This window comes from Alexandromys fortis, unplaced genomic scaffold (genome assembly GCF_014885135.2).
Source record: "Alexandromys fortis isolate MF-2015 unplaced genomic scaffold, M_Fortis_MF-2015_v1.1 scaffold_3, whole genome shotgun sequence".
Classification (NCBI taxonomy): Eukaryota; Metazoa; Chordata; class Mammalia; order Rodentia; family Cricetidae; genus Alexandromys; species Alexandromys fortis.
This window is the reverse complement of record NW_026067909.1, coordinates 9,628,080-9,652,898: the sequence shown is the minus strand read 5'-3', so window position 1 is coordinate 9,652,898 and position 24,819 is coordinate 9,628,080. Positions and strand designations below refer to the sequence as shown.

The 24,819-nt window shown below is 50.8% G+C and overlaps 1 protein-coding gene across 3 annotated transcripts; it reads right to left on the bottom strand.

The window, feature by feature from the left end:
- Positions 1 to 732: 732 nt before the first annotated feature.
- Positions 733 to 23,101, bottom strand: Eps8l2 (EPS8 signaling adaptor L2). 3 transcript variants are annotated; one of them, XM_050136561.1, is made up of 21 exons: positions 22,937 to 23,101; positions 20,096 to 20,156; positions 19,929 to 19,984; positions 18,994 to 19,058; positions 8,411 to 8,572; positions 7,741 to 7,890; positions 7,591 to 7,670; positions 7,298 to 7,446; positions 7,116 to 7,189; positions 6,866 to 6,992; positions 6,609 to 6,697; positions 6,386 to 6,460; positions 6,017 to 6,165; positions 5,788 to 5,920; positions 5,415 to 5,524; positions 3,271 to 3,376; positions 2,582 to 2,701; positions 2,261 to 2,333; positions 1,988 to 2,168; positions 1,771 to 1,903; positions 733 to 1,617 (listed from the first exon to the last, which is right to left on the bottom strand). In XM_050136561.1, exons 2-21 carry the CDS (start codon positions 20,137 to 20,139, stop codon positions 1,543 to 1,545), a joined length of 2,151 nt encoding a protein of 716 aa, XP_049992518.1. In that variant the 5' UTR covers positions 20,140 to 20,156; positions 22,937 to 23,101; the 3' UTR covers positions 733 to 1,542. The 3 variants fall into 3 exon arrangements, with proteins under 3 accessions (XP_049992518.1, XP_049992520.1, XP_049992519.1); XM_050136563.1 differs by having other exon boundaries at positions 2,261 to 2,324; XM_050136562.1 differs by having other exon boundaries at positions 7,116 to 7,186.
- Positions 23,102 to 24,819: the final 1,718 nt, after the last annotated feature.

Genomic DNA, 24,819 nt, shown 5'->3' with positions numbered 1-24,819 from the left:
GCTGACTGGAGAGCAGTCTCCACCGCTCAGACTCTATACAGCACGCTGAGGACTCAGACGCCCCTCGCCAGAATCGGGGTTTACCTGCAATATTGGAACGCAGGACAGTTCCCATGCCAGGATCCAGGCATCTAGCAGTCACCCAGAGATGCATAAACAGCTGCCAGCAGATGGCACCAAAGGCCTGCTCCAAAGGTGACACTCTGGCCAGTCAGGCAAGTGCCCTTAAAGAGTAGATACCCAAGTAGCTTGGTGTCCCCTGCCAGCTTGTTAGTGGGGTCTTTCAGGCCCAAGCCCTCTTTTTTGACACCTCCTTCATCTTGGATCAAAGTGCTCTAAATTGTGCTTCTACCTCCCCTCTGGTTCATGCTCCTGGGTCTGTTGGGCTTAGTTCCTGTTCAGAATGGGCTCCTTGAAAGTCATCGGATTGGAAGGCTTTTGGGCCATCTAGACACCCTCTGCATAGCCCTAGGGCCATGTTGGATGGGCATGGAGGTGAGTGGTGTCTCCTAGTGTGGCCACAGCACCACCTGTGCATGGGGCTGCTCTCTGCTGGACTGCTCTTTGAAGGGGCAATGCCAGGGGTGCTGATATGCACACGGAATCCCAGAGCAGGAGGCTGGGGTAGGGTGACTCAGAGTTCACCCTGTCTCTGAGGAAAAGGAGGAGGAAGAAGAGGCGGTGTGAGGACTGGAGTCAGGGTACTGCTACCCCGAGAGACAGACATGGGAGTTGCTAGAAGACAACTGGTTTATTGACATAGCTGTGGAGTCCCGACTCTCATCTCTGGGTCTGAGGCTCCATCCAGTGCTGGGAAGCTCACCAGCCACCTGCACAAAGGCTGGCGGAAACAGCCAGAGACAGCTGTTGTCCCAGGCCCTTTAGGTGGGATCGGACATCTGAATTCAGTACCTATATCTAGTCCATTCTTAGATCTTGAAAGAATAGAGAATACAGCATACTCGATACCAGCAGGGCACCCAAGGCCTCCTATCCCGGAGCCTCTGACCGGGTTGTTCTTGGGGTGCTAGCAGCGTGAAGGAGTGGGCAAGGTCATCAAGCTGGCCAGCAGGAGTTCAGGCCCATTGTGCAGTTAGCGCAGTGGGTGAGGGGGCAGGAGAATTTAGAGCAAGCAACAGAAGGGAGAGGTGTGGAGTTTGGGGCCCAGCGTCAGAAGGGACAGGAGCCTCCATGCACACAGGGAAAGAGGCCTTGCCCACCTGGAGAGTCCCGGGGCCTTGGCAGCAGATTGAGGGGGAACTGGCACTGCCAGGTACAGGTTTGGCTGAGGCTAGCCTTGGTTTGGAGAGAAGAAAATGGGTTGGGGCTGGGGCTGAGGGGTGGGGGCAAAGGAGCCACCCACAGGTGTCACTGGGCTGGTGCACAGGACCCTGCCTGAAGGCAGGTGAGCCAGCTGCACCCAGCCCATCTGTGTCCTTGGTATAAAATAAAACACATATAAAAATAATACTCCATGCATCAGGATTGGGCCTGCTACAGATGCGGCCTCCCCTCTGCCTCTGGTGAAGTATGCAGGTTGGTCTAGCTGTCTGCCGCCTTCCTCTGGTTCTTGGGATTAATCTTGTCTATAACCTCCTCCAGTTCCGACCCACTTTTCTGTGTTTAGGAAAGAAAGATTGGACCTCAGCCGGGAGGTGTGGGGATAGGTTGTATAGGTCAGGGCAGCGCTGTTTTCTGCTTTCCCAGTGACCCCAGGGGCAGGTGCATGTGCCAGAGAAGGAACTCAGAAAACAGGCAGGAGCTGCTCACCTGCAGGAAAGCCTTCTGAACCATGAGCTGGCTGTACACGCGACTGCCCTCTTCTCCGCACACTTTCTTCAGCTCCTCCTTGTTGAGGGAGAAGAGCTGGGGCCCAGTCAAGATTCCTAGGCTCTCCACGATCCTAGGGGTAGGTGGGCGTGAGGGCAGGGCCGTGGGCGTGGTGGTATCCTGGCCCCGCCCCGCCGGCTGTGCACATGGGGCTCACCTGCTACTGAAAGCCTTGGCTTCCAACCAGGCTCGGACTTCGTTGGGATCTGACTGGAAGGTAAGTGGCAGGTGCACTGGCTGGCTGCGCTCCACGCGGAAGTGGCGCTGCGGCTGTGCCTTGTTGTGGCTGATCTTTTTCATGAGCTCCTCATTGACCTCGTCCATATGTTGGATTAGCTCTGTAGGGCACACGCTCTCAGCCCCTCCAGTTCTCCTCCTTTCCCCCACCCCCCCCCCCCCGCACTTCTGACCCCAAAATGGTTCTACTTACCTTCTTTGTTCCCTGCAAACATTGGGGGCACTTTGTGGGAGGGGCTGGCAGGACCCCAGTATTTCTGACCAGACTGCAAAGGGTGGGGAAGAGGTGAGGGGTAAGGTGAGAGGCTATTAGGGCTTACCCAGGACCCCCAGGTGTGTGGGCCAGCCCTCCCCTTGAATAAGACCCCAGGAACCCACACCAGCCCTGGGCCCAGCTTAGGGGCAGCAGATTTCCAGGGCTCAGGTTTAAATGTCACATTGAGACCGGCTGCACCCCTGACCTTAGGGGCTCTGATTGTGTTGTAGATAGAATGGAGCCATGGCAGGCGATCACCTGTTCCAAGGTGGCACCCACGTCCTCCTGCCGAACCTCAGCCAGGATGTTGCAGGGCACATAGCCAGCCTGGCCACTGCGATTCCGCAGCTTCCACCACTGCCGACCATCCTCCAATACCTGCGAAGGTATAAAGTGTCTGGGACACCCAGCAACACCCTGCACAGACCTCTAGAGAGTCTGTGAGAGCCGGAGGCTGGGATCACCTGCCGAACCCTTTACAGAGGGGCAGAGAGTCCTCCAGGTGTCTCCTCAAGCCCAGCTCTCCATCCTCTGGGTACCATCTTGGCCTAGTAGGCTACCCTGTGCCTGCCTGGCCTCCCCAGTCCTGCGGATAGGGTACCTCTTAACCTGATTCTGAATGTAGAGCTTTCCTCATCCTGCTCCACTTTCTGTCCCTCAGTGAGTGGCCTGGATTCAGGTTTGTCACGGGGAAGCTGGTCTAGGGTAGTGCTCTTGGGTGGGCATAAATGACAAGACCCTGCTGGCTTCTATTGTAAGGCCACCCACCATTATAGACCTTTAGGGATCCCCCAGACATCAGAAGGCCAGCTTGGTGGCCCAGCCAGACTGTGATGGGGGTCAGAGAGACCCTGTGAACCCAGGTCAAGCACCCTGGGAAGATGGGTGGATTGCACAAGCTAGCCCCAGAGCACGGCCCACTTCCCCTGGATAGCCCAAGTCCTCACCTCCAGGACTTCATCCTTGAGCACAGACAGCTCGTTGGCATTGTGTGCTGTGAAGTCATAGAGGATCTTCACATACTTGGCCATGGCTGGTGTCGGCTGGTAGCCCCTGCAGGACCAGGAAGGGTCGAAGACTGGGGTCTCTTCCCACTTCCCAGCTGTAGCGGCCTCTCCTGCTGCTGCCCAGGTTGCAGTGGAGAGAGGCTGTGCTTATCAGCTGGGAAGGGAAACTGTGACATCCCAGCAGGCAGGAGGGGGCAGAGCAGACTCCAAGAGGCTGGCCCAGCCCAGACTGTCTCAGGGAATCTCTTGCCCTGCTCCGCAGAGGGACTAGAACCAGAGAGGTGTGCCCGGGGAGGTAACAGTGTCACACTTTGCCAGCTGACCACAAGGCTAGGATATTTTCAGTCATAGTCCCTTAGAGGCAACCATATGTCCTCTGTATGCCCCCCCCCTGCATCCCTGGAGCGGGGTGAGCTCTGGCTATTGGTTTATCCCCCCAGCCAGGTCACATTCCGGGTTAGTGTGGCCCTGACACAGGGTAATGCCCTATTCAAGAATACCTGAGAGGTAGGAGAAATGGAGGGTTAGGTGTGTGCCCTGTGAACTGACAGGCTGAGAATGATCCTGACATGTGGTCCTAGAAGGGGCATGGATACCATGCTAAAGAAGGCTAATGCTGGAAATTCTTGTGTCTAGCCCTTGAAAGGGAGCCCCGGGATCACCAGGTAGACCCTGGATAGGAGTAAGAAGCAGAGGAGGGAGAGACAGGAGGGTACCCCCATTTCTTGGGCTTGTGTTTTATTCACTGTGAGATGAAAGGTATACAGCAGGGGAGGGAGCAATGGGACCCCCAATCTGTGTCCCTGCAACACCACAGTGGCCAGGGTTTGGCAGGGCTGCTGGTGCCCAGCTCTTTCTTTCTTTCTTTCTTTCTTTCTTTCTTTCTTTCTTTCTTTCTTTCTTTCTCTCTCTCTCTCTCTCTCTCTCTCTCTCTCTCTGTTTCTTTCTTTCTTTTCTTTTTTGGTTCAGTAAGTTTCTAACCTTGATTTTAATTAATTATTTTTTTGAGACAGAATCTCATTATGCAGCCATTGGCTGCCTGGGACTCACAGAGATCTACGTGCCTTTGCCTCTGAGTGCTGGAGTTAAAGGTGTGCACCATTATGCCCAGGACTCATTTAGGAGGGGAAAGAACAGGCCTTGGAGTCTGAGCAATCCTCTTACTTCAGTCTCTCAAGTGCTAGGAAACAAGCCAGCCAGCACACCTGGTATTTTGGTTGTTTTTTTTTTTTTTTTTTTTTTGCTATTGTTTGTTTTTTGAAGCGAGCACTGTTTGTTTTTTGAGATAGGGTCTCTCGAAGTAGCCTTGGCTGGCCTGAAGTTCACTATGTAGACTCGGAGATCTGCCCACTTCTGCATCTTGAGTGCTGGGACTAAAGGCATGCACCACCATACCCAGCCCCTATCCCTTTTTAACCTTGATTGTAAACCAAGAAAGTATAGAAAGGACTGATGTGAATTAAGGTTGTGTAAGTATATGTAACTGGAAGTTTTTCCTTCAATTGTAGGCTACAAAGTTAAGAAGAAAATTGGTGGTTAACACAAACCTGGTGGTAGTTTTGGAGGTTTGGAGGGTTTTTAACATAATACTTTGCTTGGATTTTGGTGGTTGTTGTTTTTTTTTTTAACCTTACAGGCCTTTTGCTTTTGTATTATGGTTCCTGGTTTCGTGTTTTTATGGGATTTCTGTGTGTGTGTGTGTGTGTGTGTGTGTGTGCGTGTGTGTGTGTGAGTGTATGTGTGTGAGTGTGCGTGTGTGAATGTGTGTGTGAGTGTGTGTATTTCTGTATGTTTCTTCTTGTGCTTCTTCTTTGCCTCCCTTTTTTTCTGCTTGTTTGTTTGCTGTTTCCTATTCTGGTTCGTTTGTGTTTTGTTGTTGTTAGAGAGAGAAATAAAGGGGTGGATTTGGGTGCATGGGGAGGATCTGAGAATAGTTAGAGGAGGGGAAGCCACGATCAGAATATATTATATGAAAAAATATTTCAATAAGAATTAAAATTATATAAAACAGAATAAAGTTGGATTCTCATTTGGAAACTAAAGCTTTTATAGCAGAGCCAGGCTCTCACCCTGCGGGGACTTACCTGTTAGCATGCGGAGAGCTGCCTGGTGGTGCAATGTCTTCTGGGGGGAGATCAGAGGAGATGCTGTGCTTCGGGGAGTGCCGTGTGGACAGTCGGCTCATGGGGGTCATCTGTGGGGAAAGCGTGGAGCTTGGGCTTGAGAGGGTACAGGCTGGGCTAGAGGGACCATGATGAGTGGGGTACAGGGGAAAGGCTTGATGAATGTGCCGTGCCCCAGCGCCACTGAGGACAAAGGATCATGTGCGCGGGCGAGCCAGACATTGCAGGGGCTGGAGTGGACCGTACTGTTGATTTCGGGGTCTTGAGGGGGGTAGCAGGGGTGGGCCGGGGTGGTGAGCTCTGGGGAAGTGTGGGGCTGGGCTGGAGTTCTGACCTGATCACTGGACAGAGATGCTAGTCCTTCTGTTTCCCAGGGAGCCTCCTGTAGGACATCCAGGGGTGGTTCCCAGCCGTTGTGGAACTTAGGCACATAAAGTGGCACCTGTGGCTCCCGGGGCCATTCAGAGCTGTGATTGGCAGACCAGAAGGTCAGTCACGTTCCCTGCTGGGACCAACCCACCAGAGACCTCCATCTTGGTTCATATCTTGTCCCTCTTCCATACCGAGGCCTCATCCAGGTCTCCCCCAATGATTCCCACAGCGTCATCTCTTTGGGGACCAGGTGGCCACGCAGGAAGCCCACAGCTTCAGTGGAAAGCAAAGGGCTGGAGACAGAGCGCGCAATGTCTGGGCCACCGCAGGTGTTGACAATCTGGACACAGAGAGAGTGTCAGTTGGGGGGCTCAGCCCAGCAAACCCACAAGCCCCAGCCTACCACCCACCCACCACAGTTCTGCAGGCTGTCCCTCAGGGAGGGACTGTGGCCTCCTGGAAACCTAGACACAGCCTGAATATGCTAAGTTTCTTTCACTACCCAAACCCATGGTGTCATCCTGTCGTCCCTGATCCCACCCTGCCCCAGCCCTAGTCACCAGTTCCAGAGGCCCGAAGAGGAAGTGCACCAGTTCAGCCGCGCTGGGGTTTTGTATATGCTTCTGCAGCTTTGCCTGGGGGTGGGAAGCACAAGCAGGTGACAGATGGCGCGTGTGTGTGTGTGTGTGTGTGTGTGTGTGTGTGTGTGCTCGCGCGTGCACGCGTGTGTGAGCCAGGGTGACACCCCACCCTCACCAGCATTGTGGGGTGGGGCTGACTCACCAGCAGGTTGAGGGCTAGCTTGATTTTCTGGAAACAGTCAACAAACTCTGCTTCTGAGGGGGGCCGCGCTCGAAGTGTGAGGACACCCTCTGGCAAAAGGCAGAAAGCTATGAGCCTTGGACCCCGCTGAGTGGCTGACAAGTCCTTCTTGTTGTTGGCTACTGTCCCCGTCCAAACTTGACACCCTCCAGCTTGGTGTACGTCTGCTATGCCTTGCCCCCGGTTGTCCATTCCTTCCCTATTATTCCTGTCAGTACCTGCTGGCGCCTTCTTGCTCTTCTTCTTCCCCTTCTTCCGTTGGTTCAATTGCTTAAAAGCCTCAGCTGCCTTCTGCAGCCGAGCCACAAACAATTCAATGTCATCCAGGGCACAGTTGAGGATTTGCTGAGGTTAGAAGAAGGACCAGGGGTCAGTCTGCATTGTCATCAGCAACAGAATGAGCCGGGCTCCTTGCCCAATGGGAAGTGGACAAGGATGGAAAACAGTCCTGGAAAGTTGGGCACCCACCGTTTCCTTTTCTATTCTCTGAGCCAGCACGGCCCGTGGCTCCTCATCCTGGGATTCCCGACGACGATAACCTGCTGGGGGACAGAGAGCTGCTGAAGGGTTCTTCATAAACCCCAAGGAGCGTTCCCACCCACCGGGGTGCTCCCACCCACCGGGGTGCTCCCACCCACTCCTCAGCCTACCTGGTTCACTGAATGGCACTGGCAATGGCAGGCCCACGCGGTTCTTGGCCTGCGGGGAATCTCCAGCATATGGCTGAAAGGGAATGGGGGCTGGACTCTGAGGAGGGGGCAGGATAGACAGCCGCTGACGGATCTTCTCCTGGTGTCCCCTAGAGGTGAAAGGAAGGTACAGCTCAGCCTGGCCATGGTCCTATTGGGTGCTGCCACCCTGCAGCCCTCACTACCCAGGCTACTGAGCCCCAAGCCTAAGGGCAAGATCCTTCACTATCCACATCCCTAGGGCAGGGCCCTACTTGAGGGTCTGTGGCCGCATCTTCTTCCCCAGTCGGCAGTCAGCCAGGGCACTCTCGATGTCCTCCTGGATCAGCTCCGCCTGAGGACACAGGGGTGTCAAGTCGGCTTGTTTAGCTGGCATCATGCCCACCCCTGGTCGTCTGTCTTACCTCCACCTCATCACAATGGAAAAAATGGATGTCGGGCTTGTTCTGGTCCAAGTCCTGGCACACCAGCAGCAGCACGGAGGGGTAGCGAAGCTGGTTAAGCACTGTCTGGCTGTGCTGCACGGTGGACAGCGGGAAGTTCTCCAGCTCCTCCTGGGGGAGGGTATGTGATGGGTCAGCCATGCCTGACGGGCACCGGATGTAAATGCAGGCTGCCACCATGAGCATAGATAAGACCATGTATGCAGTGTGAAAAGGACTGACAGCCCGGGGACCCATGGACACATAGTTACTGGTCATTGCAAGTGGAACATGCTCCACAGATAGGAACACGTGTGTATAACTCACAGGTGCAAACAGGAACACAGCCCAGACTTGGCCCATAGGCAGGGACATAGACGTTAAAGGGGTGGCCCAGAGCATAGCCCCCTGGGGCACAGCCAGGTAAGGCTTGACATAGCCAGTCAGGCTCTTGCAGAGAACAGGGCTCGGCAATCTAGCAGGTGCAGATCTAAGGCAGCCTAAGTTGCCGAAAGGGGCCTAGACTCTCAGCTAGATCCACTTTTCCCCACCCACCCTCAGCCCATTCCCGTCCACAGACCAGCAGGGCCACACGCATCTGGATGAACTGGACATCTGGCCCTGCCTCTGCCCATCTGCTCGCTGCACTTACCTGAGTCCCCATGTCCAGCAGTCTCAATGATTTGTCGTTCACCTGCAGCAGCATTTCCTGGGCCCAGACCTTCTCCTTGGAGCTCAGCTGCACCAGCTTCCGGATGGCATCATCCACTGAGGCAATAGCCTCACTCTTGTCCATGATGAATGTGACCAGGTGCTAAGGGAGGGGTCAGAGGTCACCGCTGGGCATAGTTCTTCTACTCCTTAAACCCCGGGGCACCAAGGGAAGGCCTCAGGCAACTAGGGATCCTGACCGGTCGCAGCTCCACCTCAGGTGGGAGAAAGTGCCCTTCAGCTCTGGTGTGTGTGTTTGTTGGTCGTGATCGCTGACTAAAGTCCTTAAACACTTTCAGACTGGGGCAGGAGAGGTGGCTCAGGGGTTAAGAACAAGAACTGCTCTTCCAGAAGACTGGGGTTCCGTTCTTAGCCCCCACATGGCTGCTCATAACCAGTTCCAGGGGCTCTGATGCCCTCTTTGGACTTCTACAGCCTTGAGTCAAACACATGGTGTACAGACACATGCATGCAGGCAAAACACCCACACACATGAAAAAACAAAATTAAATCATTTTCCGGACTGCCTGGATATGGCGGTACATGCTCTTAATCCTAGCACTCAGAAGGCAGAGGCAGGCAGATGGAGCTCTGTGAGGTTGAGGACAGCCTGGTCTATATAGAGAGTTTCAGTCCACCCACAGTGAGACCCTGTCCCAAAAAATATACATAAACAAAAAACAAATAAATGACAAAAAAAAAAAAAGCCGGGTAGTGGTGATGCATGTCTTTAATCCCTGCACTTGGGAGGCAGAGGCAGAGAGATCTCTGTGAGATTTCTGTACCAATCTGTGATACTGAGGATCAAACCTAAGGCTTCGTGCACAGTAGGTAAATACTTTACACACTAAACCACACCCTAAGCTCCTCACCCCTTTTTTTTCCCCAGTAATCCTCATACCTCAGCATCCCGAGTAAGTGCTGAGATTACAAGCCTCTGCCACCTCCCCTTGCTTTTGGTTAGTTTTCTTTTCTTTTTTTAAAAAAAATTTTATTTATTTATTTATTATGTATACAATATTCTGTCTACATGTATGCCTGCAGGCCATAAGAGGGCACCAGACCTCATTACAGATGGTTGTGAGCCACCATGTGGTTGCTGGGAATTGAACTCAGGACCTTTGGAAGAACAGGCAATGCTCTTAACCACTGAGCCATCTCTCCAGCCCCTCTTTTTATTTTCTTTAATTTATTTTCATTTTATGTGTATGAGTGTTTTGCCTACGTGTATGTACGTATGTATGTGTACCCTGTGTGTGCCTGATGTCAGTGGAAACAAGAGTGTCAGAGCCCCTGGAACTGGAGTTATAGGTAGTTGTGTGCTGTCTGACGTGGGTGATGAGAACCAAACCTGGGTCCTCTGTAAACGCCATTTCTGCAGCCCCTGCTTAGTTTTGGTTTATAGACAGAAAGAGTGGTGACACACGCCCTGCAGGCAAAGGCAGGCGATCTCTGTGAGTTTGAAGCTAGCCTGGTAAACAGATTGAGTATCAGGACAGTCCGAGTAGTTACACAGAGAAACCCCATCCCCCACTAAACAAAACAAAACAAAACAAAACAAAACAAAAAAACACCCAACCAAAAAACTGAAGAAGGGCAGGAGCCCAAAGTCTGTGAAAAAACAAACAACTTCCTCAACTTCTGAGTTTTGTTAAAGGTTTTGAGACACTGTCTCACTGTTACAGGTGTGTGCCACACACTGGGTTATAAATAACTTTTTATTTTTTTATTATTTTATTTGCTTCCTTTGAAACAGGGTTTCATTTTTGCCCTGGCTGGCCTGGAACTCACAGAGACCCATCTGCTTCTTCCTCCCCCGTGCTGAAAAGAAAGGCCTTCACCACTACACCCAACTGTTTTCGTTTATTATTTTATTTGGTTTTGGAGACGAGGTCTCACATAGCTCTGGCTTCCCTGGAACTAATTACATAGAACTTGAACTCACAGAGATCTGTCTGCTACGGCCTAGGGAACTCTGGGATTAAAGGTGTGCACCACTATGCCAGGCCTTTTTTTTTTTTTTTCATTTTTTTTTCAGTGGAATGAATGGAGTTTTATTAAGGGAAAGTGTGTGGGGGGGGAATCCTGGTTCTAAAGGAGGAGTAAGCTCTTTGTTTGTTTTGAACTCACAGAGATCTGCCTGCCTCCGCCAGTCCCTCCCCCCAGTGCTGGTGTTAAAGGCATGAGGCACCATTCCCCTACCCAATGTAACTTTTTAACAAAGTGAACTAGATGAAGTCTTGCTAAATAAAAAGATTGCAAACTGACACTCTGAAGAGACCATTATTTCAGGAATGAGATATTGACTCTTTCACTTATCCTACTGACCAGGGCAGAAAGTCCCTGTGTGCTACACTGTGTGTTTAGACTCAGAGAAGCAGGGGCTCTCATCTTGCCAAGCTTCTCTGTTGACACCTTGAAAAGCTTATGTTTGCATCGTCCCTCCCAAATCTTTTACAGACACAAGATTTCCTGCAGGTTGATGGCTGCAGACAGACTCAACAATGAGTAGGCAGAAACACTGGGGAGGGCACAGGTCTTCCATTTCTGTGAGGCAAGGTAAACACTGAAACAAAATGCCACACAATTAGCCACACAAAATCGGGCTGCTAGGTGACAAAGAAGGACGCAGGAAGTCACAGAGTGCGTTGACCTTAGGGGAACGAGAGTAGAAATCAGTACGGAAAAACTTCAGCAGGGTGTGGTGGTGCAAAGATGCAATCTCAACACTTGGAAGGTATGAGACAGGAGAACCAGGGGTTCAAAGTCCTCTTCATCCACATAATGTTCCAGGCTGGCTGGTCTGGGAGCTAAGGGGCCCTGTCTCAAAGACAATCAAATGACTAAACTAAGGTGGGCATGGTGGTAGATGATAGTAATCACTGCACTTGGGAAGAGGAAGCAGGGGATGAGGAATTCCAGGTTAGCCTGGGCTAGAGAGTGAAACCCTGCCTCAAAAACAGATGAATGAATGCACGCATGAATGACATATAGTAAAGATAACTTATGGATCAAAACTGAAGTCACAACCAGGCAAATGGCAATGGCTCATGCCTTTAGACCCAGCACTCAGAGGCAGAGGGAAGTGGGTCTCTATGAATTCCAGGCCAGCCAGCTCTATGAGTTGTAGGCCAGCCAGGGATACATAGTATGACCTTGTCTTAAAAAGAAGAAGAAGAAGAAGAAGAAGAAGAAGAAGAAGAAGAAGAAGAAGAAGAAGAAGAAGAAGAAGAAGAAGAAGAAGAAGAAGAAGAAAACAAAACAAAAAATGAGGTCATAAAAAATGTAAAAGTATTAAAAATATTTGGAGCTGAATAAAAACTTATATATCATAATTTGTGAGATAAACTAACATTTCAGCAAAAATTTTAACTTTCACTGAATATATTAGACTTTAAAAAAAGCACTTAAGATCAATTATCTAAGCTTTTACCTTAATAAGCTAGAAAAACCTGCTGGGTGTGTGGTTCAGTGGTAGAATCTTGTCTAGCATGTACAAGGCCCTAGTTTCCATCACTAGTACTGAAACTAAACAAACAAAGCTGGCAAAACACAATAAAACAAGGCCCAAAGTATATACGAGAAGGAAATTAAGGGCAAAAGGACAAAATCCACAGAGAAGTAAACAACACAGAAAGTTAAGTTAAAAATTTAATAAAGCCCAACGTTAACCCCTCAGCAAGGGTTATTAGAGGCCACACTGATATCTCAGCGGGATGTGGCAGTGGTATGCCTAGAAGCACAGCACCACTTGGAGAGGCAGAGGTAGAGGAAGCAGGAGGGGTCACTGCAAATTCAAAGCCAGTATGGTCTGAGAAACAGGATCTAGGCTAGCTTGGGCTAACTTGAAAAACCCTGCTACAAAAACAAACAAAAATACCCAAAGCCAAAACCAACGAACCTAAGAAACAACTGCAACAATAATTAAAAAGCAAAACAGAAACAAAAACAAAAAAAGCAAACAGAAATACATCAAGGATTTTCAGAAAGCGAAAGAAAAGAAAGGGCATTACTACAAATCATACAGACATGAGACCGAAACTTGAACAGAGAAAACCTTGCAGACCAGGCATAGTGGCACAGGCCTTTAATCCCAGCATTCAGGAGGCAGAGGCAAGTGGATCTCTTGAGGCCTGGTCTATAGTTCCAGAACCGCCAAGGCTACACAGAGAAGCCCCATCTCAAAAAAGACCAAAATAAAACAAAACAAAAATCCGATAAACAAATAACATTTAACAACCCAAACAAAGGAATTCTTGCATCCAGAAGCCTCTGGTAAATCCTAATAAATATTTAAGTAAGAAATCATACGTATGCTGCTCCAACTTTTCTGGAAATAAAGGGAAAGGATGATTTCCCCACTGTCTGAGCTCAGCACAGCCCTGATGTGCGAACCTGCATGGTTATCATATAGAGGACTGAGATAAACATCTCTAAGGGACGTCTGCTTTTAAAAAGAGGTCTTCAGGGCTGGGGAAAACAGCTCAGAGATGAAGAACACATAGGACTCTTGCAGAGGAACCGAGTCCAATTCCCAGCACCCACACCAGGCATCTCACAACTGCCTGGAACGCTAGCCTCAAAGAGCCAACCCCTCTCTGACCTCCTGGGGCACACACACAGACACATGTTCATGCCCATAAATGTTGAGGAATATTCCTGTGCATTGTATGAAAATGAGTTACTATGATTGGTCTAAAAAGAGCTGAATGGCCAATAGCTAGGCAGGAGGTATAGGCGAGACTTCAGGGCAGAGAGAGAACTCTGGGAAGAAGGCAGAATTGCCAGCTAGACGGAGAGGAAGCAGTGTGGGGAGTACAGAGTAAAGGTAACTGAGCCACATTTAAAAAAAAATGTAGATTAAAGCCGGGGAGTGATGGCGCACGCCTTTAATCCCAGCACTCGGGAGGCAGAGGCAGGCAGATCTCTGTGAGTTCGAGGCCAGCATGATCTAGGTGAGTACTTTACTACTGAACCATATACTCAGTTCCACTAAAAATTATTTATTTCAGGCCGGGACATGGCGGTGCACTCTTTTAATCTTAGTACTAGCAGAGGCAGGCAGATCTCTGCGTTCAAGGTCACTATTGCCTACATAGTAAGGTTCAAGACAGCCTGAGCCAATCTGACAAAAGAAAATTTAATATTTTAATTAACTAATTAATTAATTAATCAATCCATTTGTTTGTTTATGTATTTTCCTGTGCATGTGTGTGTGTTTGCGGTTCCTTTGGGCCACGTGCGTGCAGCAGCCTGCAGAGGCCAGAAAAGGGCACTAGATCTCTTGGGACGGAAGCTGCTAGTGCTTGTGAGCTGCCCTGTGGGTTCTGGGAATTGAACCCATGTCCTCTACAAGAGCAGCAAGCAGTTTTAACCACCAAGCCATCACTTCAGTCCCAAACCATTTTTAAAGATTTTTAAAAATTATTTTGAAATTGTGTGTAGGTGTGTGTACCTGTGTGTTGGTTATGTGTGCGTGAGCAGGTGCCTGTGTGGCTGGAATTAGTTAGCTGGCTTTGAACTCCTCCTGTTTCTGTGGGCTTAGTGCTGAGATTACAGGCTTAAGCCTCCATTTCCTGTAGGATAATACATTTTGTTTGCTGTTTCTTCTTTTTTAAAGAGACAGGGTCTTTCTATACAGTCCTGGCTGTCCTGGACTCACTATGTGGACCAGGCTGGCTTGAATGCACAGAGATCCTCCTACCTCAGCCTCCCAAGCGCTGGGAATAAAGGCATGCGCCACTACACCTGGCTTCTTTTTTTTTTTTAATTTGTGTGTGTGTGTGTGTGTGTGTGTGTCAGAGGCAGGTGGATCTCTGAGTTTGAGGCTATCCTGGCCTAGAGAGAGAGTTCCAGAACAGCCAAGGATATACAGAACCAGGGAACTGTTTTTGAGTAACTAAAAACAGTACTATTTATGCCATTTTGTCTTGAAAAACAAAAACAACAACAAAAAGAAGAGAAGAAAGAAAGAAAAAAGAAAGAAGCCGGGCGATGGTGGCACACACCTTATAATCCCAGCACTCGGGAGGCAGAGGCAGGCAGATCTCTGTGAGTTCGAGGCCAGCCTGGTCTACAAGAGCTAGTTCCAGGACAGGCTCCAAAGCCACAGAGAAACCCTGTCTCGAAAAACCAAAAAAATAAAAAAAATTAAAAAGAAAGGAAGAAATAAAGATGGAGGGAGGGAGGAAGGAAGGAAAAAAGGAAGGAAAAGAAAGAAATCTTGTCTACAAGGAAATCACTAAATTCATCAAAGTCTCAGAACACTTGACAACCATGCTAAAATTCCATTTTTTAGCTATATATAGACAGCAGATAATTGGAAGACAAAGTTTAAAAAAACAATACTGTGGTGCATGTCCTTGTTGGTCACCACAGCTCCGACTAGGGCTTAAGATCCTATTAGCATGAGGGAAATCATGCCTGGCAGTGAAAACCTAGTCCGCTACCCAGGACTAGTAAAGTCGTGGATCTGGGAGGAGAAACTACAGCCGCCACTTCATTCCGTCAGCAGAATCCCTAATTACATTCTAAATATTTGTCCTTGTGCCCACAGGTAAGCGCAGTCCTCACCCTTCAACAAGGCAAGTTCTCTTTGCAACAAAAGGAGACCATTACAGAAAACCACAGCCAACCAAAGTGCAGAGCTGTGGAGCCCTGTCCCGGTGAGAAATCCACACCTAAAGCTCGGGGACATTGCAGAAGAAGGGGTAGAAAGGTTGTGTAAGAGTGGGAGGCTCAGGGAGTTCACCATGAGATTTGTGAGTAATGTCGGAAGCCACACTCACAAAGTCTCACCAACACGACTGCCTGCCTGCCATGAGCTGAACAGGGTGACAACAGGAGACATGCCAAGGTGGACGGAGGCGAGGCGGCAAGGCCTCAACCTCAATCCCACACAAAGAACTACGGACGGCTGAGGATAGCAGAGAGCAGGAGAAATGGTCTTCCCCAGGGGAGAGCACACCGACTGGTTATCCAATACCAAATGGTCAGCCCTAAAAACATACACACATGTGACATTGTACAGACTGAGCAGGTTTAGGAATATATATGTACACATACACACACACACACACACACACACACATAAAACAATTAGTAAAAAAGTGGCTCTGAATTTGAAAGAGTTAGAAGGAATATTATGGGAGGGTTTGGAGGAAGGAAAGGAAAGAGGGAAATTATGTAATTATTATAATTTCAAAAAATAAAAGGGACTGGAGAGATTGCTTAGTTGTTGAGAGTACCTTTTGTTCTTGCAGAGGACCCTGGTTCAGTTCCCAGCCCCACATGGCAGCTCATGACTCTGAAACTATAGTCCCAGAGATCTGATGCCCTCCACTGGGTTCCAGACATACATGTGCTGCAATCCATACATACAGGCAAAACACTCATACATACTATAAAAGAAATAAATCCGAGAAATTAAAACAACAATAGTAAAAAAAAAAATTAAAAAAAAAATAAAAGCAACGGCATTTATGCCAGATGCTGGGTTCATGCCTTCAGTCCCAGCACTGGGAGAGCTGGGGAAGGTGGGTCTCTATAAAAACCACCCTGGTCAGGGCGGTGGTGGCGCACGCCTTTAATCCCAGCACTCGGGAGGCAGAGGCAGGCGGATCTCTGTGAGTTAGAGGCCAGCCTGGTCTACAAGAGCTAGTTCCAGGACAGGAACCAAAAGCTACAGAGAAACCCTGTCTCAAAAAAAAAAAAAAAAAACCCACTCTGGTCTAAATAGCAAGCTCCAGATCAGTCAGGACTACACAGTGAAACCGCTCCAAACCAAAACCAAAACAGCGAAACCCCACGGGACGATTTATGTGGTGAACAGGATGTGATAACCACTGCACTGGGAAACCTCGCAAATGCCATTCGTAGACTAAAGAGTAACTTAAACATAAATGCGACACCCACAATGAAAACAAGAAAACATTGTTAAGAAAACTAAGGAAATCTTGCTAGGCTGTGGGTAGCACGCCGTTAATCCCAGCACTCAGAAGCAGGAGCAGGCAGATCTCTGAGTTTGAGGCCAGCCTGGTCTACAGAGCAAGTTCCAGGACAGCCTTGAAAAATGAATGTGTGTGTGTGTGTGTGTGTGTGTGTGTATATGTATATATGTATGTATATATATATCTTAATAAATAGAGAAACATCCCATATTTATGGATGGGAATTCAAAATATTAAGATGCCAATTCTCTCTAAACTGATAATAGTTCTGATTCAATTCAATCAAATGTTAGTAATGTGCTTATTTATTTAGAGACAGGGTCTCAATAAAATAAAATTAAATAAAGTCGATCATGAGCCTAGAAGCAAGAGACTACCCTACCATGAATAAAAAGGGAGGATTCTTCATTGTTAGGTAACAGCTCCTTGGAGATTAAAAAGTAAACAGACAGGAAAAATGGGCATATGACTAGATGTCTCTAAAATCAAATATCTACTCATCAAAAGACAACAACACATTAGTTAACAAATTACCTAATGAAGAAAGATTTTTGTTTTTGTTTATTTGAGACAACGTCTCTATGTAAGCTTGTGTGTTCTGAAACTTTTTGTGTAGATCAGACTGATCTTGAACTCACAGAAATCTGACTGCCTCTTTTTAATTAGATAGAAAACGGGAGATGATATGGGATGTCCTTCTATATGTGTTGCTCCTATTGGTTGGTGAATAAAGCTGTTTTAGCCAATAGCTTAGCAGAGTAAAGCCAGGTAGGAAATCTGTATATATATATATATATATTCACACACACATATGAAGAAAGAAGGTGGAGTCAGGCAGATGCCATATAGCTGCCTAGATGCCCAACCTCATGGCAATACACAGATTAATAGAAATGGGTTTAATTTAAGATATAAGAACTAGCTAGCTAGGAATATGCCTGAGTCGTTGGCCAAAGCAGCTTCTTTATTAACCAATGGTAATAAAACATATTCATAGCATGCAGAGGGGAATCCACATCATCCTCTGCCTCCCAAGTGCTGAGATTAAAGGCATGTGCCACCATGCCCAGAACAGAGGAAGCTATTTCTCATCTACACGTCTAACCATATGCACAAGATACTTCTATAAAGTCAGGGCACTCCCTGTCTATCTGAAGCAGGGCAGTAATGGGGGGAAAACCTGGAAACCTGGATTGTGCTGTGGAGGGGATGATTGGAAAGCCCTCCCATCCTCTGTATATGGTTTTCTTAAAATAAACGCATGAAGCAAGAAGCAAAAGTGGTTTGAACTATAACATCTCCCTTATAGGACAACAATCCCAAAAAGAAGTTTTGGGGATGCAGGACAGATCAGCATGACTAGGAATTAGGGTGGGGTGGCTTTGAACATGAGGAGGTCTGAAAGAAGCCGAGGCTTGGTAGAACTCTTCTATGACCCACTGTGATGGCAACAGAACCGCACCCCCCACTAATTTATTGTATAAAAAGTCAAAAGAAGCAAACACAACTTCAGTGCCCCCTATTGTTTCTCAGCCCAACCCCCCCCCCCCGGGGCCTCAGTCTTTCTGTCAGAGAGGAGCAAAAAACCCTTATGATACCCCTGCTCCCCTGGCCTCCGAGCAGGCCGGAAAAGTCCCCGCAACAGTTGGGCAGAGTTAAGCAGTATGGACCAAAGTCCAGGAGCCAGGCTGGATGCCCCAGGTAGTTCCTCACCAAGGAGGACAAAGTTCCACCGCTGAGAAGGGTGGCACACTGTCTGCAAAGGAAGAGGCATGAGGTGACCCATCTGTGCCTCCATGCCCTGTCCTTGGACACTGAGTTGCTGTGGTCACCATGTCATGACCCATTGACTCAGGTGGGTGAGCAGAACCTTGAGCACTCAGGATAGCAGGATCAAGATGCCATGGGGATTCCTGATGGCTCTTGTGGTCCATTCTACAGACACAGGCAGGTTCTGAGGACAGCTATCTGCCTCCCTTCTAGGGTATGGATCTTATGTGGGGTGAGGAGACAGGAATACAGGGGACCCCTTGCCAGTGCCGGCTTCTTGGGGGGCTCCTCTTCCTACTTCCGTCATTCTTCACCATTATCTTACAAGTCCAGTCTGAGACTAGGAACACAGTCAGCCCCGGGAGGACATTTCAAAAGAAAAATTTTGAATTCTCAGTGCAAATTAAAAGTGACTAGGAGAACGGCCATTCAAGCTGGCAGCTGGCCAGAGGGCACAGGTTATGTCTAGACTCAACAGTGCCATCCAGGCTCCCTGTAGCCCTCAATAAAGGATGTCTTTGTTCCAACATATTCCTCCCGATGCAGTTCCTTGTTTTGGGGCCAAGATGACAGCTTCCTTCCATGGTCTTTTCTGAGCTACATGGCCACAGGCAACAGCTTCCTGAGCAGGCTCAGGCCCCACTATGAACTCCCTCAGCCTCGAGGAAAACTGTTTCCCCACTGTGGCTGGGCCCCAGACCAGCATGGGGCAGTCCTTTGTTCTCCCTTCCCACTTCTCCCTGAGCCTCAGTTTCTCTACCTGGCCCTGGAACAAAGGGAAGAGGGGGAGTTTTCTGATCCTCACCTGGACATGGTACTGTGATGTCTCATGCATGATGACGTTGGAGTTGGAGTACTTCTTCCTCTGCTCTGGATGGAGAGACAGATGTCATGTACCCCAAAGAGAAGGACCCAGTCTAGTGGGACTTGACCCCCAGGGGCCACGGAGGAGAGGAGAGTTGGGATGGGGGTGCTGCTTTCTGAACCCCGCACAGCCAATAGGGAGGACTGCAGGCTGGAAAGTAGCATTGTCGCTCCTGTGGGGACCTCTGGCTTGGTCCCATGACAGGCCCCACTGGGGACCTGAGGCTCCAGAAGACAGAGACTTTTCAGAGTGTGTTGGGGGAAGCAGCCTCTCACTGAGGGTTTGTTTGTGTGGGGGCAGGAAACTCAGTCTTATGTAATGGAGGCTGCCCACTTCACTAGGGAAGGAGTCCCGGTCGGGGCCTTCAGTCTTATGTAATGGAGGCTGCCCACTTCACTAGGGAAGGAGTCCCGGTCGGGGCCTTCTTATCCTACCAGCTACCACTGGAATACTCCTGCTCTCTGGAGCTCCTGCTTCCCAGGCCTCCAGCTTTCAGCATCTAGCATCCAGAGGCACAAATGAGGGGCATGGCTGAGCAGAAGGAGCCTGGTCCCCTGGAGCAGATACCTGGCAGCTGGGTCCCATCTGACCCCACCTACTTGATCAGGTTGCAGGGCTGCCCAGTGGAATCAATATTAATGCTCCTTGAATTATTTGTAAAGGCCTCTCTCCTTACAGCATAGCAGAGGCCGTTTCAGTGGCCAGGAGCTTTGCAGACAGACATCCAAAGTTCTCAGTGGATTAGGGTCCAAAGGCCTCCTCTGGGCACTTTGAACCACTCCAGGCTAGAGCTCAGCCTTGTGACAAGCAGGGATGAGACCACCAGGGTCACATTCATCTTCCTTAAGTTCATACCATCCTTAAATTTCACTCACCAAATAAGTCCTTTGCGCTCATCTTGGGCACACCATCAGACCGGCCCAGGCTGCCACTAGAGGGGAAGAGGCAGATGAAGGCAAGGCTCACATCACACACACACACACACACACACACACACACACACACACACACACGACTTGAAGGGAGGTAGGACAACACTTACTTGGCAGCTCCTGGGCAGCAGCCTATGGACCCTGATTGGCTCATGGTGTCCCCAGTGGTGGCTAGAGTCAAGGAGAACAAAGAGAACAGATGTTAGTCTGACTGGAATCTAGGGCCCAGTGCCTGGTTTCCACCTAAGGACAGAGGAGCCCAGCTGACACTTTCTCCTGGCCTGGGTCTCCTCTCTTGATCCTGGTCCAGGGACTAGAACCTCAGTGCCTGGCCAGACTCCTCAGGGGATCCCCAGGAAGCAGTGTCCTCCAGGACCATGCTGTTGCTGGTGGCATTGGAGACCCCCACCTGGCCTCAGACTTTTGATTCTCTGCAGGGACACTCCTAGAAGCTGTCAGGGAGGCTTTGAAGGAGGAGCTGCCTGAGGAGAAGACAGCTCCTTCAAAAACCCTGAGGCCACGAGAGAGGACAGCAGGAGAGGGTAAGGCTGGAGACCTAGAAGGCATAAAGCACAGAGGGACCCCACTACTGCCCTATCCCAGGCTTCACTCCGAGGGACTCCTACATATACAAGTGGACATGCCCACAGATCCAGCAAGAAGACCAGCTCCCATCTTGGGAGAGCCTGAACAGGCTTGTTGTAGGGCAGAAGTTTTGGGGGTTGTTGGCCTCCTCAGTTCAAATCCAGGTGACCATATGCAAGGTTCCTCCCTGAGTAGACTTCCCAGCCCTGACCTCCCCCAGGTACATTTTGGAGAAATTGAAGCCTGGGCCATCAATGTGAGCAAATTCTTCCTTATAGGCTAGACCTGGGCCCTTCTCTGAACATCACAGAAGCTGGTGGCCGAGAGTAGCCTCTAAGCAAATGAGAGCTGGAGAGACCTTCAGCCATAGGCTGTCTTCATGCCCCTGGAGAGATAGGTAGGCAGCATTTCTGGCTGTCCTTCTGAGGCTCTGTGGCCAGCTTTCTCTGAGGTCTTGAGTCCACATACTGTCTACCTCTGTCTGACGCTATTAGCAATGCTGCCTTCTCTCCTAGCTTTAGCGTTTCGGTATGCTAGAGCCAGGCTGCCAGCCAGGGTGCTGGTATGAGGGCTCAGGTGCAGGCCTCCCGTATTCTAGTACTTTCTGGTTTGACCTGGTCTTGAGGGGGTGGGCTCCCAGGAGGTGAGGACTGAGGGCCTTACCTTGACAGCTCTCCAACCCCCAACCCCAGGTCCTGCCTTGAAGAGGCTGGGCCAGATTTCTAGGTCCACCTACCCATGGAGAATGTCCGGAATGCTCATGACCTCAGTAGGTGAGCCCTGGTGTTTGCTTAATGGGATTCCTGGCTAGCTCAGCCAAGGGCACCAGGCACGTGGGGCCAGGAATACACACACCAGGGCAAAACAAACTGCTAGAGACCCAGGCCTGAAGGCACACAGACTCTGAACAGGCTTGGACACGCGGGCCTGCCCTTGGGGAAAGTAGGCCAGGACCTTAGGGATGACACACACTGGGGCTACTTCTAGCCTGCAGAAGACTCACTCCCAGGAGGCTTCTACAGCTAAAGGGGGGCGGGGAGCAGGAAATCCATATAATCCATTGCTGGTGAAGATGGAACACCCAGGCCCAGTAGGTGTTTTACTGTTTTCCGGGTTGAAGGGAGGCCCGGCACGTTAGAGTGCGTGGTAGGTTCGGCAGTGGAAGGGGAGGAGGCCCTGACAGGGCAAGGAGGGCGGAAGAACTGGCTCCAAGTTCAAATTCCAGCTACACACGCTGAGTGACCTTGGGGAGGGGTCAGCTTAGTCACCTGGGTTCTTGGCTGTCCTCGTGGGAGCTGGGTGTGGCCCTGGAATGGCAAGGGGGAGTCCCTTGGGTCCTGCCTGGGTCCTACTCGGGGAGCAAAGTTCAGGAATCTTCAGGTGGGAGCAGTAGAGGCTGAGCCGAACTGGAAAGCTATTGGTGGGAGGGGCTGGGTGCCCCTGAGGAGACCCAGGCCGACCAGTGCTAGACAATAGACAGGACTAGCAGAGGTCTGTGCACAGGTAGGACCACAGAGTCTAGTGTGGGAGGGGCCCCAGCAGTGCCCTGCCTCCCTCAACAGTCAAAGAAGGTCTGTGGCCATGCCTTCCCCTTCTCTGCCTCCGGGAAACCTTTGTGTATAGCACAGACTAGTAAGTCCCAGGGACCTTGGGCAGCCAAGCCGCGGATGGCCACAGGGCCTCCCCCTAGCTGATCTCCCTCCACCATAGGGTCTCCTGCACCATAGCTTCTCCCTGCTCCCCTGAGACTCCACAGCCCGACTCTGGCCTGGAGACTGACCCAGCCTGATGTTTCCCTGGCTCTGGGTTTCTTTTGGGCTCAGACAGGCAGGAAAAGTCAACCTTCAGGCACGTGGGTGGTATGCCCACGCCACAGTCAGATCCTGAAGAAGGTCCAGCCTGCTGGATGGAATTGAAGGCCCTCCCTTCCTCACCACCTCTCTTGTCAACTGCCAGGTTCCCCTCATCCGCTCCAGGGCTGGGAGGGGGCCGGGACCAGGGCGAGTGAGTCACACACCACCGGCTTAAAAATATCACTGAACACTGGCCGCCGCCCGCTGGACCGACGGGGCCTCAACCGAGCGGTTCTTGAGCTAAAAGTCCAAGGGAGGCTCAGGCCCAGCCTCTCTCCCAAGTTTCTATGCCCCACTCCCCATCCGGAACCCCCAAACCTAGGCTTAAGCTGTCCCCAGAGTCCCGCGATCCAGATCATCCCAAACCTCACACTCAGGTGTCCTCAGCTCCGGCGCTGGATTGCCCTCCAAACCCAGCGCCCGACCCAGGGTCTCGGGACAGAGATCCATATCCCATGGCCACTCTGGGAAACTGAGGCCCAGATTGGCAAACTCCCTGGCGGAAGCGCTCACCTGTTCGCCGGCAGCCAGCGCCTGCGCTTGGCTAGTCCCCTAGGTCAGTCTGTCAGCCCGGCCGTCTGTCAGAGCCTCACCGGCAGTGGAGCTCCCTCTCCCCGGACAGGCGGGACCTCTGCTGGGCCGGATAGGCCGGGGCGGGGCTGTGAGAGGAGGAACCTGAGCGACAGGTTACCGAGTCACCCGGGAGTAGGCACCAGGGAGGCTGAAGGAAGGGGGCGGGCCTGGGGCACCACTCCCCTCCCCATATCGTCCCCCCCCCCCTCCCGGCACAGCACAGTTCCTCCTCCCTCGCCTTCATCTGTCCTCCCAGCGGTCCCTAAAAGCACCTGGGGCCCCATCGCAGCTGGCCCTGAAGTGCAGGGTGCGGCCCCAGCTGCTCTAACAGGCTAAGCTGCAGTAGCAGGTGGGGACCTGGACCGGCCTGCAGGGGCAGTACTGGATGAAGCCTATGAGGGTTGCAGTCATGCGGGAGCTCTCAACCAAGACCCTTTCAGGTGCCCTCCACCCGCAAGTTGCCTGGGACAGAGCTCTTTAAAGGTTCATTCTGGGGCCTGGGATTTTGGGTTCAAGGCTTTTGAGTCTAGGAGCTTTTAACTCCTGGGTGCGGGCCTCTCTTCTTCACATACAGGAGCTCCTAAAGTACCTACCTACCCCTGAGAGATGGGCTGTTTATGGAAAACCCGGCTACCTGTCCTCACCATGTTAGCTCCCAGAATACCCTGCCCACTCTGCTGACAGCTCGGGCCAGAGTTGGGTGAATTTAGAGCTGAAACTAGTTGACTAAGGGGGAAAAATGGAATTATGGCCTGCTAGCCAAGGGTACTGCTCTTACGTGAACAAGGGACCCTAAGGCTCCGGCTATTGTTCCCAGAGTTGGGGCAGAGGAAATGGGTGCTGCCAGGAAGTCAGGGTCCCAGGCTACAGTCCCAGAAGGCTGGGCCCTGGCATGTTTGTCCTGGGCGGGCAGTCAGCCCTCCCTAGGGCATTGAGTGCTCTGTCCTCCAGGGCCAGCAGCATGTCTGACCCACCTGACACACTCTGGGATGCCACAGGTAGGCTGGACAGAAGGGTGGCAGAAGTGGACTTGGTCCTCCAAGCCTGGCTACTGATGAGCCCCAGAGAAGCTTCCTGGTTCCCAGCCCTTACAGATGACCTCACAGAACTGGCCCAATCTTGCTCTGCCTGTGACCTTGCCCTGGCCCAGCAAGCAGAGGTCAAGTGCTTGGCTGTGGAAAGGGAGGGGCAGGGGTTTGTGTCGGCCCTGATATTCCTGGGCAGAGCTGGAAATGCGTGAAGTGTGGGGCTCCCTAGTGCTGCTACCAGTGCTCACTGACTTTGCTGTGAGGCAGCCCAAGCTGGTGGTAGTAGCTGACGCCCTCTCTGGGCCACCGGAAACACCACCTCCATGTGGCCAGTAAGAGTAGAAGTGTTTTGTTTTGTTTTGTTGGTTTTATCGAGACAGGGTTTCTCTACCTAACAGCCCTGGCTGCTCTGGAACTCTGTAGACCAGGCTGGCCTCAAACTCACAGAGATCTGCCTGCCTCTGCCTCCTGAGTGCTGGGGTTAAAGGCTTGAAAGTCTGGCTTACTATGTGAAGTTGGCAAGCTTCCTCCCAAGAGAGGTCCTGACTTGAGCTGCAGGGAGTGGCTGAGCCCCCCAGAGCCACTAGCCTTAGTCCATTTTGCACACCCAGGCAACTATATTTGCTCAAGCCACAGGGTCAAAGGGGAGGGAAGTGCCCCTAGGCTTTCTAGGTCACTGGTCCTTTCCAAGCCTGCCTGTGGGACAGGGAGGGAATGTCTTCAGGCCATCCTGATCTTCACTGTGGTCTCTAGGAGGTGTGGGTTAAAGGAAACCAGCCAAGGACCCAACGGCAT